This window comes from Bombina bombina, chromosome 6, assembly GCF_027579735.1.
Source record: "Bombina bombina isolate aBomBom1 chromosome 6, aBomBom1.pri, whole genome shotgun sequence".
Taxonomy (NCBI): domain Eukaryota; kingdom Metazoa; phylum Chordata; class Amphibia; order Anura; family Bombinatoridae; genus Bombina; species Bombina bombina.
Window position 1 is genome coordinate 1,091,794,942 of NC_069504.1, and position 18,359 is coordinate 1,091,813,300.

The 18,359-nt window shown below is 37.9% G+C and overlaps 1 protein-coding gene across 2 annotated transcripts in view; it reads left to right on the plus strand.

Moving 5' to 3' along the window:
• FBLN1 (fibulin 1) overlaps positions 1–18,359 on the plus strand; it is a 281,252-nt gene that overhangs the window by 105,116 nt on the left and 157,777 nt on the right. For both annotated transcript variants that reach the window (XM_053719006.1, XM_053719007.1), the window contains exons 4-9: positions 2,364–2,529; positions 4,017–4,079; positions 7,005–7,106; positions 8,546–8,683; positions 11,933–12,070; positions 17,915–18,058. In XM_053719006.1, coding sequence (XP_053574981.1) covers positions 2,364–2,529; positions 4,017–4,079; positions 7,005–7,106; positions 8,546–8,683; positions 11,933–12,070; positions 17,915–18,058 — 751 coding nt within the window. The remainder of the gene's footprint in view (positions 1–2,363; positions 2,530–4,016; positions 4,080–7,004; positions 7,107–8,545; positions 8,684–11,932; positions 12,071–17,914; positions 18,059–18,359) is intronic.

Here is an 18,359-nt window from a genome sequence, read left to right on the forward strand (position 1 = left end):
TTTTCTTACTGGCTCCTAATTTTTAAACACATTTGTCAAGCACTGATTTAAAGCATAGATTGAAATAAGGATTCATTTTTGGTTAAGCACCTGGATAGCACTTGCTGATTGGTGGCTAAATGTAGCTACCAATCAGCAATCGCTACCCAGACTGCTGAACCAAAAATGGGCTGGCTCCTAATCTTTATGCCTGCTTTTTCAAATAAAGATAGCAAGAGAATGAAGAAAAAACGATAAAAGGAGTAAATTAGAAAGTTGCTTAAAATTGCATGCTCTATCTGAATCATGACAGGAAAAAAAATGGGTTTAGTGTCCCTTTAAGGTATCCTCATTGAAAAACGAAAGTGCAGGTGAAATGCTGTAAGGGATTAAACCATCGTTCTCTGCCAGGAGTGGAATGTTCTCTGTGCAGGGAGGGTTTTAATGCCAATACAATTTATACGTGTAATATACGTGTTATACGTGTAAACTAAAAATCTTAAGTTTCATTAAAATAGTTATAATTGTAATCTATATGAGCTGGGGCATTGGGGGCTATACTATGCTTATGCATATACTGTAGTGTGTTTTATATATATGCATTATACAGTAAAATAGTTTATTATGCATGTAACTGATTGTTATTAAAATAAATTAGCTTTTTATTATGACGTTTTATTGTTTTTAGGAACATTTGCATGCTGTATCTGATTCATGAAAGAAAAAAATGGGTTTAATATCAATTTAAAGTACCCTAAATGCTTATAGAGAGCGCTGTGTTGTCATCTGGTTACAGTTTGCTGCCTATAACACTGTATGAAGCTTATTTATCTTTTTATGAGTATTTTTTTAAAGGAACATGAAAGCCAGAATAGAACGTTTATGATTTAGACAGAGCACGCAGTTCCAATTTACATCTGTTATCAAATTGTGCAGTCATTTGGCAGGGTTTGGCAGCCTTGAACCACCCACCCCCCTCAAACATTTTAGTCACACAAGTGATTGTACCTTTGTTTGGGGATTAAATGGTACAGACATCGACCCTTTGACAGCTGGAAACATATTTGCCTTATTTACCCCTAAATGCTATATATTAGTTCCTGTAGGTGCAACTATGATTTATTGAGGGTACAGCCACAGCAGTTGTACCCTAAGTGATCCCAAACAAACCCCAACTGTACCCTTTTTTCTGCCAGTGTACTGTATTTTATGGTCCTTTAATTAAAGGGACAGTCAAGTCCAAAAAAAACTTTTATTTTTCAAATAGGGCATGCAATTTTAAACAACTTTCCAATTTACTTTTATCAACAATTTTGCTTTGTTCTCTTGGTATTCTTAGTTGAAAGCTAGACCTAGGAAGGCTCATATGATAATTTCTAAGCCCTTGAAGACCTCCTCTAATCACATGCTTTGTATTTGCTTTTCACAGCAGGGGAGAGCTAGTTCAGGTAAACCCTATAGATAACATTGTGAGTTTGCCCGTGGATTGTGGCAGACACTGCACTAATTGGCTAAAATGTAAGTCAATAGATAATAACTAAAAGTCATGTGATTAGGGGCGGTCAGAAGAGGCTTAGATATAAGATAGTCACAGCAGTAAAAAGTGTATTAATATAACCGTGTTGGTTATGCAAAACTGGGGAATGGGTAATAAAGGGATTATCTATCTTTTTAAACAACAAAAATTCTGGTGTTGACTGTCCCTTTAATTTACCTCTATTATCAAATAGACTTTGTTCGCTTTGTATCCTCTGTTAAAAAACAAGATAGGCTCATGAGCGTGCACATAGCCCACTATCTGGCTGCAATTTTGCAACAATGCTTTTTACATTTACTTTTTCATTTTCATCATACCTTGCACACTTGGAGAAGTTATTTGTTTAGTTGGAGTTTGACAGAAACCTTTGCAAGAGATGTAGTGAAAACAAACAGTTGTTGTGCAGTAGTTTGTACTGGCACACAGGTTAAGGGACTAACCATGTGAAAGATTTCATAGCTCTCTGTGATTTGTTGTTGGGTGTCACATGATACAGGCAGGCATATTACTGCATTGTCTAAATCAGTGTTTCTCAAACACGGCCCTCAAGTACCTCCAACACCAGGCCAGGTTTTCATTATAGCTGAACCAGTGCACAGGTAATCAGCTGATCAGTATCACCATGGTTACTAACCTGCTCACTCATCAGCTGATTATTTCACCTGTGCGCTGATTCATCTATAATGAAAACCTGGCCTGTTGGGTTTTCTTGAGGACCACGGTTGAGAAACACTGTTCTACATTATTTAATGGTCCTTTAATTTAAAAATGGAAAGGGTTGTTCTGGAAAAGCAGGGCTAACCATGTTGAGCAAGTGTAATGTCATTTTGTATATTTGTTCCAACAGAGGTGCTGTAACTGCTGCCTGCTTGGGAGGAACGCTCAGGCTCAGGGGCAGAGCTGTGAACAGAGCTTGTTTCTGGGATACCAGTGCGGTCAAGTCTTCAGAGCCTGCTGTGTCAAAACTCAAGAAGTGTCTGATGTCCCTAACCAAGACATCAACAGGGATGACGGTACAATATTTTATGATCAATTCTACCATGTGTTGTGGGATTTACAAGCTTTACTGACTGTCATTTCATTATGTATTACACTAGTAAAAAGTGTTATATTAATTGCAGCCCCATTTCAATCTATCATCATTTCTGTGAGAAAACATCATACGGCAGCTCTGCAGTGGTGGCACAAAAACAAATCCAGTGTGCTGAGGAGGAGGGTGAAAATAGCACCTCACTGCTGCTTTTTAATTCCATCTGACCACGCCCAGATAGCTAGCCACACCCCTAGTCAATTAGCCACACCCCTAGTCGCATAGTCATACTCCTAACTATATATGTATGTGTACACAAACGTACATATATACACATATACTGTATTCATACACACATACATATACACACACATATATATATATATACTCTAGTCCAACACCTTGTCTTAGACCTAACACTTAACACCATTTGTTTTGTTTTTAGAATATAAATACTTGAAATAGCATTGTTCTTCACTAAGAATTTTTTTTTATTTTTAATTATATATATATATATATATATATAAGTATCAACAAGTAGGGACTGCACTCACTGGATTCAGTTCAAATAATACCTTATTTATTCAATGGTGACGTTTCGGGGTACGCAAACCCCTTCCTAAGACCAATTGAATTGCGTACCCCGAAACGTCACCATTGAATAAATAAGGTATTATTTGAACTGAATCCAGTGAGTGCAGTCCCTACTTGTTGATACTTATTGAAATTTTGACTGAGCACCCTGGTTGCTGACTATCTTTGAATTGTGAGTGCAGATACACAGTGGAAATATATATATACACACACACATTATCTATCTATCTATCTATCTATCTATCTATCTATCAATCAATTTCTAACAATTTAGACATGGATATTTTAAAAATATATATCAAGATATATTTAAAATAAAAATAAAGTTCTAAGTGAACGATGCTATTTCAAGTATTTCTAAACACACCTTTAGTGTCTTTAGTGCACTTGTCTTAGTGCACCTGCGTGTTAGCGCGCAAGCGAAAGCAAGAACAGGATTTTGTAGCGCCCCCCATAGAAGGCTATGGTAGAGGGCGTTAGCCGGCCCCGCTATCTGACCTCCAGATGTTAGCACACCTGAAGCTTTCACTTGACAGAAATTGTTTACTTTCAACTTGTCATATAAGCGCAAGAATAGGACCACTATTGATTTAACTAGAGCAGATTATTATCATTGCTATTATTTTTGTGCTCCACTTGTAATCTTGTCTATAGAGATCCAGTTTGTGTACTGCATAAATTATATTTTTTAACAAATTACACCATGTAATTGTAGCACCACAAATACTTGTTCCAGATACTGGCATAGAAACTAAATTATTGCACATCTCGCTTTGTTTACCAACACTTCCTGATATGGGTTATCCTTTATCAATTTGCACTGCACAGTATAAAGAAAAAAATTGTTACTAAGTGTTACTTCCGTTCTGTCCTCAGTTAACGTCTCTCCAAATGACCCTGTAGATGCTGAAGATCCGTTTCTGCATAATGGCTGCAGAGGTAAGTAGGCACACTTTATTCCTATACTTACACATGACTTCACATACTTCATTTTGTTTAGTATCTGGAATCACACACAAAATGTAATCGGTAGCATTTAAATAAAGTTGCATTTAGTTATTATTTATAATGCAGCTACATATTCTGCATAATTTTAAACGGATCTGAGAGTGGCTTCGCTTAACATTACAATAAAAAAACATAATTCATCACAAAGTGGGAAAGAATCTAGTAAGAAACAATTAAAGGGACCTGAAATTCAAACTTAATCTTTCATGGTATATGCAAAGCAGGCAATTTTAAGAGACTTTTTAATTTACTTTGTTCTCTTTGTATCCTTTATTGAAATATATATATATATATATATATTTAGGCTTAGGAGCAGCAATGCACTACTGGGAGCTAGCTGCTGATTGGTGGCACACATACCTCTTGTCGTTGGCTCATCAGTTGTGCTTAACTAGCACCAAGTAGTGTATTGATGCTCTAGAGCTGACTTTAACCTTAAATGGACAGTTTACACATTAGCCATAAAGTCCTACCTTAGATTAAGCTGCAAACAGCCTCCTGCACCCTTTCTATATTTTACGGCAGGAACAGTAAAAAAGTTAATTTCAAACGAATATTGTTTCTGGCCCCTTTGACATGGCTGCCAAGCTCCGCCCAGTGATGACATCACAATCTGGGCTGCATCGAGGCACTCTGCTGAATAGCATTGGCAGTCTGTTAAATCCAACTAGTGAGCCTTTTGTAATTGGACACCATATGCAGCCCAGACTGTGTTGTCATCAGTGGGCAGAGCTTGGCAGCCATTTCAAAGTGGTCAAAAACATTATTCATTTTAAAATAACTTTTTTGCTATTCCTGCTTCATGATATAGAAAAGGCGCAGGAGACTATTTGCAGCTTAATCTAAGGTAAAACTTCAAAATGACTAATGTGTAAACTGCCCTTTTAACTATGTGGGTAACACATTTCCAGGGGTTAAACACATCATTATGCAAATAATAGCGTAATAATAAAATAATCTAAAACTTTAGAACATTTTCTTTTTTCACTTTTTTATTGATTATATTATTTATTTTGTTATTAATAATAAAATAAATAAAATTACTAATATTATATTATTTATTTTATTAAACAATACTAAAATAATCCTACACATTAGAACATTTTTTTTTTAGTCAAATTCTTTTTTATTGAGAATATGTCATATAAGTTACAAACACAAAACACTGGTTCCGGCAAGGGAAGTACATAGTGAATAAGAAAAATAACAGAATCCAATATGTTGTATCGCAATAAATAAAATAAATGGCATTCAGCCAATTCACAAGTTATTCTCAAGGCTTATGGTAGTGGAGTAAACTAAATTGTGTCTTCAGAACTTTTCAGGAATTGCTTATTATTGTAGGTACTTGCATAACATTAAACCAATTATAAACGGTAGCATGAAAATTCCATTAGAACATTTTTTTATGCATTTTTATGTCAATTTTTTTTTTATTATTATTTATTTTATTATTAATAAGGCAATTACTTACAAAGAAAATATATTAAATATATACAGTATATTCAAATATATAAGCATATCTAAATAGGCTCAGTAGCTGCTGATTGGTGGCTGCACATAGATGAAATCTGTATTCTCTATCTGAATCAGGAAAGAAAAATGGATTACATGTCCCTTTTAGAATACTTTTCAATCAATTACTATTCCTCATTTATAATAATTATTTTCTCACTGCTATACTTCAATCTCTTGATATCCTTTGTTTAAGAGAAAAACCTCTGTATAAAAGTTCAGATGCGTGCATGTGTGTGTTTAGTACTCAATGGCAGTAGCATTTATAGCAAACAATGTTCCAAACACTGCTACTGTATAATTCATGCATGCTACTGAATCTACCTAGGTATGCTCTTCAATATAGGCTACAAAGTGAACAAAGCAAATTTTAATAATAGTAGTGAATTGGAAATTATTTTTTTCTATTTCAACTGCATGCTGTATCTAATACATAAAAGTTTTACTTTACTGATTTTTATCCCCCAAAAATGGCAAAATAAGTAATTATATCAATGTAAATTGCAATGTTGTATAGTTTTCAGTAATTAGTTTATAGGGAATTACATTTTGAGTTGTATGTTCCTTTAAAGGGCAATTAAATACAGTATATTTGCATAATCAACAAAGGCACGATAAAAATAAATAAATAAACCCCAATGCAATAGCACTTACTCTCAATTGCAAATGAGCAGTAGATTTTTTTTCCTTACAAATTTCAAAATGTTTCCATTTCCCTGCACACTGTATCATGTGACAGCCACCAGCTAATCAAAGACCTGTAAATATGTATACTCTGTGAACTCTTGCACATGCTCAGTAGAGGCCTCAGAAAGTGTGCCTGTACAAACTATGCACAATTCAATATTGGATGTAAAATTGGATTCTTTTTTTTTTCTTTATTAAATGTTCTGTCTAAATCATGAAAGTTTAATTTTAAATTCAGTTTCCCTTTAAACTAAGGACATATAAAAATTTGAATTCACTATTAATAACATATATATATACATGATATATACTTTTAATATCAGTGAAGGTAACTGGAAGAGAAGTTTTAGCCAAGTAGTCAGTGTACATGATATTCATAAAACCCCTAACAGATGTGCATATAGACCTCAGATAATAATGCAGAATTTGTCTCTGGCATTCCCCCGAGAAATGAACAGTATGGACTCTTCCGTGCCTACTAATGGGCGTGAGGTAGAAAATTATATTTTTACACAGTGAATACTAATGACTGTTGGTTCTGAGACAAAAAAAGAGGAAGATTTACCCAAAGAACCCCTCTGTTTTATACTGAATCTCTGGATCTCTACCAGAATGTAATGGGTTTGGTAATATGTAACAATTTCTTCATTTCAGGTGGTGGCCCCTGCAATCAAAGGTGCAGTGAAATAGGCTCCAGTGTGGTCTGCTCTTGCTATACTGGGTACCAGCTGCAACCAGATGGTATCACATGTGCAGGTAAGATATGTAAAGGCTGCTTCCTAACTGGAAATTGTCCGCATGCTCTAGATCCACAATGTGTACACAGTGCTATGTAGATGCGCATGTGATAAGGCTGTAAAAAAGGTGGAGATATTACAATTAATGTATTTTTTGTGATTAATTATCCAACTGTTTCTTCATAATACATATTGTAATAACTATATTATATAAATTAGAATATTCTGCAACAAACAATCTACACAATGTTTAATGTAGTGGCGCATGAAACATATTTAGATATCCTTCGCATGCACAGTAAAAGCTCTCACTGAAAATATTTATAGAGGCAGTTATGCAGATTTGTAAAATATTTTACTGTGCAATATTACTGCAGACCTCCCAACTGAGTTATGTTACTGTTTACACAAAATATATTTTCTGCTAAGTATTCATTATTATTAGTTACTGTCATTAGTATAAATGTGAATTATAGTTCCATGTGTCCTAGTATGAGTTGCTATAGCATTTTGGAGTTTGCATTTATTCATACAGTATATGGAATTATTTGGATACATCGGATGCCCACTGGTAACTGTGTGTTTTAACCCTTTTACTAGTCCGTTAAGAAGATTCAATGCATTTCTGCTTCTGAGCAGAATACTGCCAGACAGCCAATCAGGAGTGGCATAGGCTTGCAGTTGCACATTACCTTCCACAGTCTGTTTACAAATGCTTCTGGTGGATAAATTATTTAATAAACCCCTTTTGAGTTTAAGTTATTAGATAGAGGCAAACTTTTGTGCAACAGATGCACACTTTTATGCAACAGATGCAAACATTTGTGCAACAGAGGCACACATTTGTGCAATAGAGGCACACATTTGTGCAATAGAGGCACACATTTGTGCAAAAGAAGCATACATTTGTGCAATTCAGGCAAACATTTGTGCAATAGAGGCACACATTTATGCAATTCAGGGAATCATTTGTGCAATAGAGGCAGACATTTGTGCAATAGAGGCACACATTTGTGCAATAGAGGCACACATTTGTGCAATAGAGGCAGACATTTGTGCAATAGAGGCAGACATTTGTGCAATAGAGGCACACATTTGTGCAACAGTAAAATAATCTAAAGCATCAGACTTTTTTATATGTACTATGATATTCCTTTACTTACTGTATCTATTTATTGCTTCAGTGCTGTGCAAGAGATAAGTAGGCTATCCAGGTGTCTTTTTATACCATTATTTCTTATATTATTGCAGTATTTATATTGGTCATTATTGATACATTAATTGGCTAATTAATTAATTGAAAGAATTAAACTGTAATAGTGTTTTAGACCATATTTTGTAGGTGAGATCAGACTTCAGGAAAGTTCTCTATGAAAAGCACTTTTGGACTAACACAGCTCACTATTTACAATGGCTTATGGTGTTTACACGAGTCTGATTTGCTGGCTTTGTCCTTAGATATCAATGAATGCATCTCCGGAACCCACGCATGCAAGATAGGACAGCTCTGCATTAATTTGGTAGGATCCTTCCGATGCCAGCGGGAAACCAGCTGTGGTACAGGCTATGAACTGACAGAGGATAACAACTGTAAAGGTAGGGTGGGAGAGTAAACTGTGCTATTGCAGGTCTCTTAGATAAACTACATTTGTCCCACCCCCTCATTAAAGGGAGATGATAGGCATGATATGTATTAGCAATTAAAGGTATTGGACAGTCAGAATTAAAGGGATAGAAAGGTCAAAATTGAAATGTGTATCAGTTCATTTCAATTTGAAGTAGAAGCTTGTTTGCAACATACTTCCATTAGCAAAAGTTATTACTGGTACAAATCCCCAAATCTGGAATTCCAAAATCCAAACTTTTCATTAATATTTTTTTTTAAACAAAATGTTCACAAATTAAAAAATGTTCCTACCTGTAAGTCTCAATCTTCTCTGCCTGTGTATTTTATTTGGTGTTTGTGTTGTAAAATGTAAATGATAGTCTGCATTTATTTAAAATAACTTTTACCTGATTACAGTGCTGCACTATCTTTTTGATGGTACCATGTATAGAAAAGTATTAAAAAGGATATAAAACTGCCTTTATAAGCTGTAATTATTGCCCAAATTACATTAAGACGATGCTTACGCTTGGACCCATCAACTCTCAAAATAACTGTCCTGTTTTACAGATGCAAATATTCCAAAATCCGACCTATTCCAAAAACCAAACCTTTTCTGGTCCCAAGCAGTTTAGATAAAGGGTTTTCTACCTGTACTGTTCTTCTATGGCATACGCACATATCCTGTGAGGGTCACGCATCAGTATTCAAACGCTACACCTTCTCAGAGAGTCAGTGGTGGCTTCTCTGACACAAATGAAGTCTTCACAGACACAATACACTCCACCCCCAGCTCTCAGAGCTTGAATACTGGTGCACGGACCTCACAGACACAATACACACCACCCCCAGCTCTCAGAGCTTGAACACTGGTGCACGGACCTCACAGACACAATACACTCCACCCCCAGCTCTCAGAGCTTGAATACTGGTGCACGGACCTCACAGACACAATACACACCACCCCCAGCTCTCAGAGCTTGAATACTGGTGCACGGCCCTCAGAGACACAATACACACCACCCCCAGCTCTCAGAGCTTGAATACTGGTGCACGGACCTCACAGACACAATACACACCACCCCTAGCTCTCAGAGCTTGAATACTGGTGCACGGACCTCACAGCCACAATACACACCACCCCCAGCTCTCAGAGCTTGAATACTGGTGCACGGACCTCACAGACAGAATACACACCACCCCAGCTCTCAGAGCTTGAATACTGGTGCACGGCCCTCACAGACACAATACATACCACCCCTAGCTCTCAGAGCTTGAACACTGGTGCACGGACTTCACAGACACAATACACACCACCCCCAGCTCTCAGAGCTTGAACACTGGTGCACGGACCTCACAGACACAATACACTCCACCCCCAGCTCTCAGAGCTTGAACACTGGTGCACGGACCTCACAGACACAATACACTCCACCCCCAGCTCTCAGAGCTTGAATACTGGTGCACGGACCTCACAGACAGAATACACACCACTCCTAGCTCTCAGAGCTTGAATACTGGTGCACGGACCTCACAGACACAATACACACCACCCCCAGCTCTCAGAGCTTGAATACTGGTGCACGGACCTCACAGACACAATACACACCACCCCTAGCTCTCAGAGCTTGAATACTGGTGCACGGACCTCACAGCCACAATACACACCACCCCCAGCTCTCAGAGCTTGAATACTGGTGCACGGACCTCACAGACAGAATACACACCACCCCCAGCTCTCAGAGCTTGAACACTGGTGCACGGACCTCACAGACACAATACACACCACCCCTAGCTCTCAGAGCTTGAATACTGGTGCACGGCCCTCACAGACACAATACACACCACCTCCAGCTCTCAGAGCTTGAATACTTGTGCACGGACCTCACAGACACAATACACACCACCCCTAGCTCTCAGAGCGTGAATACTGGTGCACGGACCTCACAGACACAATACACACCACCCCTAGCTCTCAGAGCTTGAATACTGGTGCACGGACCTCACAGACACAATACACACCACCCCCAGCTCTCAGAGTTGAATACTGGTGCACGGACCTCACAGACACAATACACACCACCCCTAGCTCTCAGAGCTTGAATACTGGTGCACGGACCTCACAGACACAATACACACCACCCCCAGCTCTCAGAGCTTGAATACTGGTGCACGGACCTCACATACACAATACACACCACCCCCAGCTCTCAGAGCTTGAATACTGATGCACGGACCTCACAGACACAATACACACCACCCCTAGCTCTCAGAGCTTGAACACTGGTGCACGGACCTCACAGACACAATACACACCACCCCCAGCTCTCAGAGCTTGAATACTGATGCACGGACCTCACAGACACAATACACACCACCCCTAGCTCTCAGAGCTTGAACACTGGTGCACGGACCTCACAGACACAATACACACCACCCCCAGCTCTCAGAGCTTGAACACGTGCACAGACCTCACAGACACAATACACACCACCCCTAGCTCTCAGAGCTTGAACACTGGTGCACGGACCTCACAGACACAATACACACCACCCCTAGCTCTCAGAGCTTGAATACTGGTGCACGGACCTCACAGACACAATACACACCACCCCCAGCTCTCAGAGCTTGAATACTGGTGCACGGACCTCACAGACACAATACACACCACCCCCAGCTCTCAGAGCTTGAATACTGGTGCACGGACCTCACAGGATATGTGCATATGCCACAGAAAAACACTAATAACTTATATTAGAAGCAATTTTGCTAATGTAAAGTATATGGCAAACATGCTTCTATTTCCAATTGAAATGCACCCAAGTACATTTAAATTTTGAACTTTGTTTTATCCCTTTAAACTTCTGTGATTTAGAAAGGGTGTGAAGTTTTACAATTCTTTCTAATGTACTTTCAATATCAAGTTTACTACATACTCTTGGTATACTTTATTGGAACTTACTGCCTTTCCATATCTAGGTTTAAATGTTAGAACTTGGGTTTTCCTTGTTATTTTTTCTGCTGAGGACTTTATAGAAACTGAACCTTTTCCAGTATATCTTCAATATTTACCTAATATCATATTTAAAAAAATAGATCTCAAGTTAATCTTTGCATTGAATACATAATTATATCCAACATTTATTCACTGTTTAAAAATATCTCTTTAATACATAATTATGGGTTAAATATAGTACATTATTAAGTTCTAATCTAAATATGTTTGTTTTAACTTTTAGACATTGACGAATGTGTGACCGGCACACACAACTGCCTTCCCAACTTCATCTGTCAGAATACACCAGGATCATTTAGATGTCGGCCTAAAGTAGTGTGCAGCAGCGGTCATATCCAAGATGCTCTGGGCAACTGCATCGGTAAAGTCAGATAGATTACGCACTTTGTGATCTTGAAAAAACTAACGTTAAAAAACCTGAAAAAATATAATTTCGTTGAATATTGAGTAGTTTAAAAAATATATAAATATACGGTTTCATTAGATATTTTATATTGACATATAAGTTATATGGTATATTCATCTTAAAAAAAAGTGTAACTTTCTATCGGCTATTACGAGTGGTGCGTTAAGGTAAAATATCAGCGTTAACAGGTCCTAACGCTGCTTTTTTACGCCCGCTGCTATTACGAGTCTTGCAGGAATAGGTGTACCGCACACTTTTTTGGCCTTACCGCAAATCAACTTATGTAAATAAAGGCTTTTTTCTATGGGACTTCCATAGCGCCGGTATTACGAGTTTGCCTGGGAGGCCAAAAAGTGAGCGGTACACCCTATCCCGTCAAAATTCCTAACGCATTTTAAAGTCAATTCCTAACGCATTTTAAAGTCAGTAGTTATGAGTTTTACGCTACAAAGCTGTAGCATAAAACTCATAACTAAAGTGCTAAAAAGTACACTAACACCCATAAACTACCTATTAACCCCTAAACCGAGGCCTTCCCACATCGCAAACCCCTAATCTGCTGCTCCGGACATTGCCGCCACTACAACATATTAACCCCTAAACCGCCACACTCCCGCCTCGCAAACACTAGTTAAATATTATTAACCCCTAATTTGTTGTCCCTAACATCTCCACCACCTACCTACATTTATTAACCCCTAATCTGCCGCCCCCAACGTCGCCGCCACTATATTATATTTATTAACCCCTATATCTAAGTCTAACCCTAACACCCCCTAACTTAAATATAATTAAAATAAATATAAAGAAAAATTCCAATCATTAACTAAATAATTCCTATTTAAAACTAAATACTTACCTATAAAATAAACCCTAAGCTAGCTACAATATAACTAATAGTTACATTGTAGCTAGCTTAGGTTTTATTTTTATTTTACAGGCAAGTTTGTATTTATTTTAACTAGGTAGAATAGTTACTAAATAGTTATTAACTATTTAATAACTACCTAGCTAAAATAAATACAAATTTACCTGTAAAATAAAACCTTACCTATGTTACAATAACACCTAACACTACACTACAATTAAATAAATTCCCTACATTAAATACAATTAAATTAATTAAATAAAATTAGCTAAATTACAAAAACAAACAAACACTAAATTACAGAAAATAAAAAACAAATTACAAGATCTTTAAACTAATTACACCTAATCTAATAGCCCTATCAAAATAAAAAAAGCCCCCCCCAAAATAAAAAAAACCCTAGCCTAAACAAAACTACCAATAGCCCTTAAAAGGGCCTTTTGCGGGGCATTGCCCCAAATAAATCAGCTCTTTTACCTGTAAAAAAATACAAACAAACCCCCCAACAATAAAACCCACCACCCACACAACCAACCCCCCAAATAAAAGCCTAACTAAAAAAACCTAAGCTCCCCATTGCCCTGAAAAGGGCATTTGGATGGGCATTGCCCTTTAAAGGGCATTTAGCTCTATTGCTGCCCAAAGCCCTAACCTAAAATTAAAACCCACCCAATACACCCTTAAAAAATCCTAACACTAACCCCCGAAGATTCACTTACCGGGAGAAGTCTTCATCCAAACGGCAAGATGTCCTCAACGAAGCCGGCAGAAGTGGTCCTCTAGACGGGCAGAATTGGTCGTCCAGATGGGCAGAAGTCTTCATCCAGACGGCATCTTCTATCTTCATCCATCTGGCACGGAGCGGCTCCATCTTCAAGACATCCGGCGCGGAGCATCCTCTTCCAACGACGTCTTCTTGATGAATGAAGATGGTGTCCCTTAGATTCCGATTGAATGATAGAATTCTATCAGCCAATCGGAATTAAGGTTGAAAAAAATCCTATTGGCTGATCCAATCAGCCAATAGGATTGAGCTCACATTCTATTGGCTGATGGGAACAGCCAATAGGATTTATTCAACCTTAATTCCGATTGGCTGATTGGCCATCTTGGATGACGTCACTTAAAGGTACCGTCATTCCAGAAGAAGACGTCGGAAGAAGAGGATGCTCCGCGCCGGATGTCTTGAAGATGGAGCCCCTCCGCGCCGGATGGATGAAGATAGAAGATGCCGTCTGGATGAAGACTTCTGCCCATCTGGAGGACCACTTCTGCCGGCTTCGTTGAGGACATCTTGCCGCTTGGATGAAGACTTCTCCCGGTAAGTGAATCTTTGGGGGTTAGTGTTAGGATTTTTTAGTTAGGCTTTTATTTTGGGGGTTGGTTGTGTGGGTGGTGCGTTTTACTGTTGGGGGGGGGTTGTTTGTATTTTTTTTACAGGTAAAAGAGCTGATTTCTTTCGGGCAATGCCCCGCAAAAGGCCCTTTTAAGGATTATTGGTAGTTTAGTTTAGGCTAGGGTTTTTTTTTTTTTTGATAGGGCTATTAGATTAGGTGTAATTAGTTTAAAGATCTTGTCATTTGTTTTTTATTTTCTGTAATTTAGTGATTTTTTTTTTTGTTGTAATTTAGCTAATTTTATATAATTTATTTAATTGTATTTAATTTATGTAATTTATTTAATTGTAGTGTAAGGTTAGGTGTTAGTGTAACTTAGGTTAGGTTTTATTTTACAGGTAAATTTGTATTTATTTTAGCTAGGTAGTTAGTAAATAGTTAATAACAATTTACTAACTATTCTACCTAGTTAAAATAAATACAAACTTGCCTGTAAAATAAAAATAAACCCTAAGCTAGCTACAATGTAACTATTAGTTATATTGTAGCTAGCTTAGGGTTTATTTTATAGGTAAGTATTTAGTTTTAAATAGGAATTATTTAGGTAATGATAGGAATTTTATTTAGATTTATTTAAATTATATTTAAGTTGGGGGGGTGTTAGGGTTAGGGTTAGACTTAGATTTAGGTGTTAATACATTTAATATAGTGCGGCGACGTTGGGGGCGGCAGATTAGGGGTTAATAAGTGTAGGTAGGTTGCAGCGACATTGGGGGCGGGAGATTAGGGGTTAATAAATATAATGTAGGTGTCGGCGATGTTGGGGGCAGCAGATTAGGAGTTAATAAGTATAATGTAGGTGGCGGCGATGTCCGGGGCGGCAGATTAGGGGTTAATACGTGTAAGATTGGGGGTGTTTAGACTCGGGGTTCATGTTAGGGTGTTAGGTGTGAACATAAAATGTGTTTCCCCATAGGAATCAATGGGGCTGCGTTACTGAGTTTTATGCTGCTTTTTTTCAGGTGTTAGACTTTTTCTCAGCCGGCTCTCCCCATTGATGTCTATGGGGAAATCGTGCACGAGCACGTACAACCAGCTCACCGCTCACTTAAGCAGCCCTGGTATTGGAGTGCAATTTTGCTCTACGCTCACTTGTTGCCTGTTAACGCCTGGTTGATAAAAACCCGTAATACCAGCGCTGCAGGGAAGGGAGCGGTGAGAATAAACTGCACGTTAACAAAGCACCCCTGTTACCGCACAACTCGTAATCTAACAGTATGTTAACAGGGGCCGAATTATCAAGCTCCAAATGGAGCTTGATGCCCCTTGTTTCCGCTTGAGCCTTCAGGCTCGCCAGAAACAGCAGTTATGAAGCAGCGGTCTAAAGACCGCTGCTCCATAACTTGTCCGCCTGCTCTGAGGCTGCGGAACATCAGTCCGCCCGATCCTATATGACTGGGCTGATTGACACCCCCTGCTAGCAGCTTATTGGCCGCAAATCTGCAGGGGGCGGCATTGCACAAGCAGTTAACAAGAACTGCTTGTGCAATGATAAATGCTGACAGCGCTGTGCGGTGGACATGATAAGCTACATTGTATCATGTCTGCTCGCACTTTCATAAATGGGCCCCATAGAGGCATAATCATAAGAAGTTTAGAAGTGGTGAACTGATGCTATATGTGAAATGAGTCACATTCAGTTTATTAAAACATTTTTTTTTTAGTAGTGTTAGGTTTTTTTAATTAATAATTAAATTGATTTAATTTATAGTTATTTTATTTTTAGTATAATAGAAAAGTTAATTTAATTTATAGTTTAAACTTAGGTTTTTTTAATTTCTCAGGTAAGTTTTTAGTTATTTTAAGATAGGGATCTTGTAATTTTAATTTAAAGTTAGGGGGTTGTTAGGTTTAGGGGTTAATAGTTTAATTTAGTTTTTTGCCGTGTGGGGGGCTGGCGGTTTAGGGGTTAATAGGTTTATTTAGTGGCAATGATGTGGGAGGCCTGAGGTTTAGGGATTAATAACTTGAATTAGTGGCGGCGATGTTGGGGAGCGGCGGAATAGGGGTTAATATCTTTATTATAGTGTGCGCGATGTTGGGATGCGGGGGAATAGGGGTTAATAACTTTATTATAGTGGCAGCAATATCAGGGAGAGGCAGATTAGGGGTTAATAACATTATGTAGGTGTCGGCGATATCGGGATCGGCAGATTAGGGGTTAATAACATTATGTAGGTGTTGGAGATGTCAGGGGCAGCAGATTAGGGGTGTTTAGACATGGAGTTTATGTTAGGGTGTTAGGTTTAAACATAACTTTTTTTCCCCAGATGGGGTTGCGTTACGGAGCTTTTCATTCCGCAATCGCAGGTGTTAGTTTTTTTTCTAACACTCTTTCCCCATTGATGTCTATGGGGAAAGCGTGCACAAGCATGTCAAAGCAGCGCTTGGATTTTGTGCGGTATGGAGCTCATCGCAACTATATCGCATGCACAGGGAGTTTTACAGACTAAAGATATCTTCTTAGAGAGCATGGTTTGCTAAAAGAAAAAAAACAACATATGATTTGTGTAGCGAGTGCACAAAAAAATACAGAAGTTTAAATGAAGAGCACTGGGTGACAAAAGTCTTATCAGGTAACAAGCATATTTTTTAAAGAGACAGTGTACTATAAAATTAACATATTTCCAATGACTTGTTATACAGTATAAAATGTATTGGAAATTACTGAATTGCACCATTAGGTTTATTGTTGTATAAGAAATAGCTATTTTGTGCACTGAAACCACAACCAATTCAAATGGACTGAGGTTACAAGGAAAACAAACCTCCTTATCTTTTCTCTCTATATATACAAAGGGTGCATTATCCTATCTCTATCTATACACAAAAGTCAATACTTAGAGCATTAAAAAATTAGTATGTATCTCTCCCACCCCCACTGGGAGTATGATTTAGTCCAATGCTTCTTGGTTACATAGCTTTTCTATAGCTAATACTGCAATATTGACATTTTCAGTATAGTTGGTGGTTTCAACAGGCAAAAAACAGATATTGGGTAAGGTAACTGAGCTATTTGTAAACATATAAATCAACACAATAATGGGGAACACAAAGGGTAGACATTTGTAGGATAATGTCCCTTTAAAGGGATAGGAAAGTCAAAATTAAATTTGCATGATTCAGATAGAGCATACCATTTTAAGACATTTTTAAATTCACTTCTATTTTCAAATGTGTTTTGTTCCCTTGCTATCCCTTGTTGAAAAGGATATGCACATATCCTACACTAGTGGGAGTTAGCTGCTGATTGGTGTCTGCATACATTTGTCTCTTGTGATTGGCTAACTAGAGGTGTTTAGCTAGTTGCCAGTAGTGCAATGCTGTTCTTTCAGCAAAGGATAACAAGATAATGAAGCAAATTATGTAATAGAAGTAAATTAGAAAGTTGTTTAAAATTGTTTGTTCTTTCCAAATCATGAAAGGAAATGTTGGGGTTTCCTGTCCCTTTAAGCAGTGCCTTTGACTTTCATTGCTGTAGTTATCATCAGTAGAACTGTTTTGTGAACATTAATCAATGCTATTTCTATTCAGATATAAATGAGTGTTTGAGCTTAAGTGCACCGTGCCCTCCCGGACAGACCTGTATTAACACTGAGGGATCCTACAACTGCCAGCGGCACGTGGTGAACTGTGGACGTGGTTATCATCTTAGTGCTGATGGTACAAAATGTGAAGGTGAGTGCTAGGATCACACACACTCACAATAAAACCTTACTGGCCTCTTGTACTAAGCAGAACTCATGCAGGTGCTGCTGAAACTAAACCACACACACCATTCGCTTCCTCAGATTTTCCCTCTAAATGCACCTGGTAGCAGAATTTGGCTTAGTAAACAAATACATTTTTTATGAAGATTTGCTAAGCAGATCTTTATAAATTCTTAGAAGATCTGTTTTATGCTTAAAGGAGTATTTTACAGTACTCCTTTTGTAAAGACAGTCAAAATCAGTGGTGCCAAATAACAAAAGAAATGTAA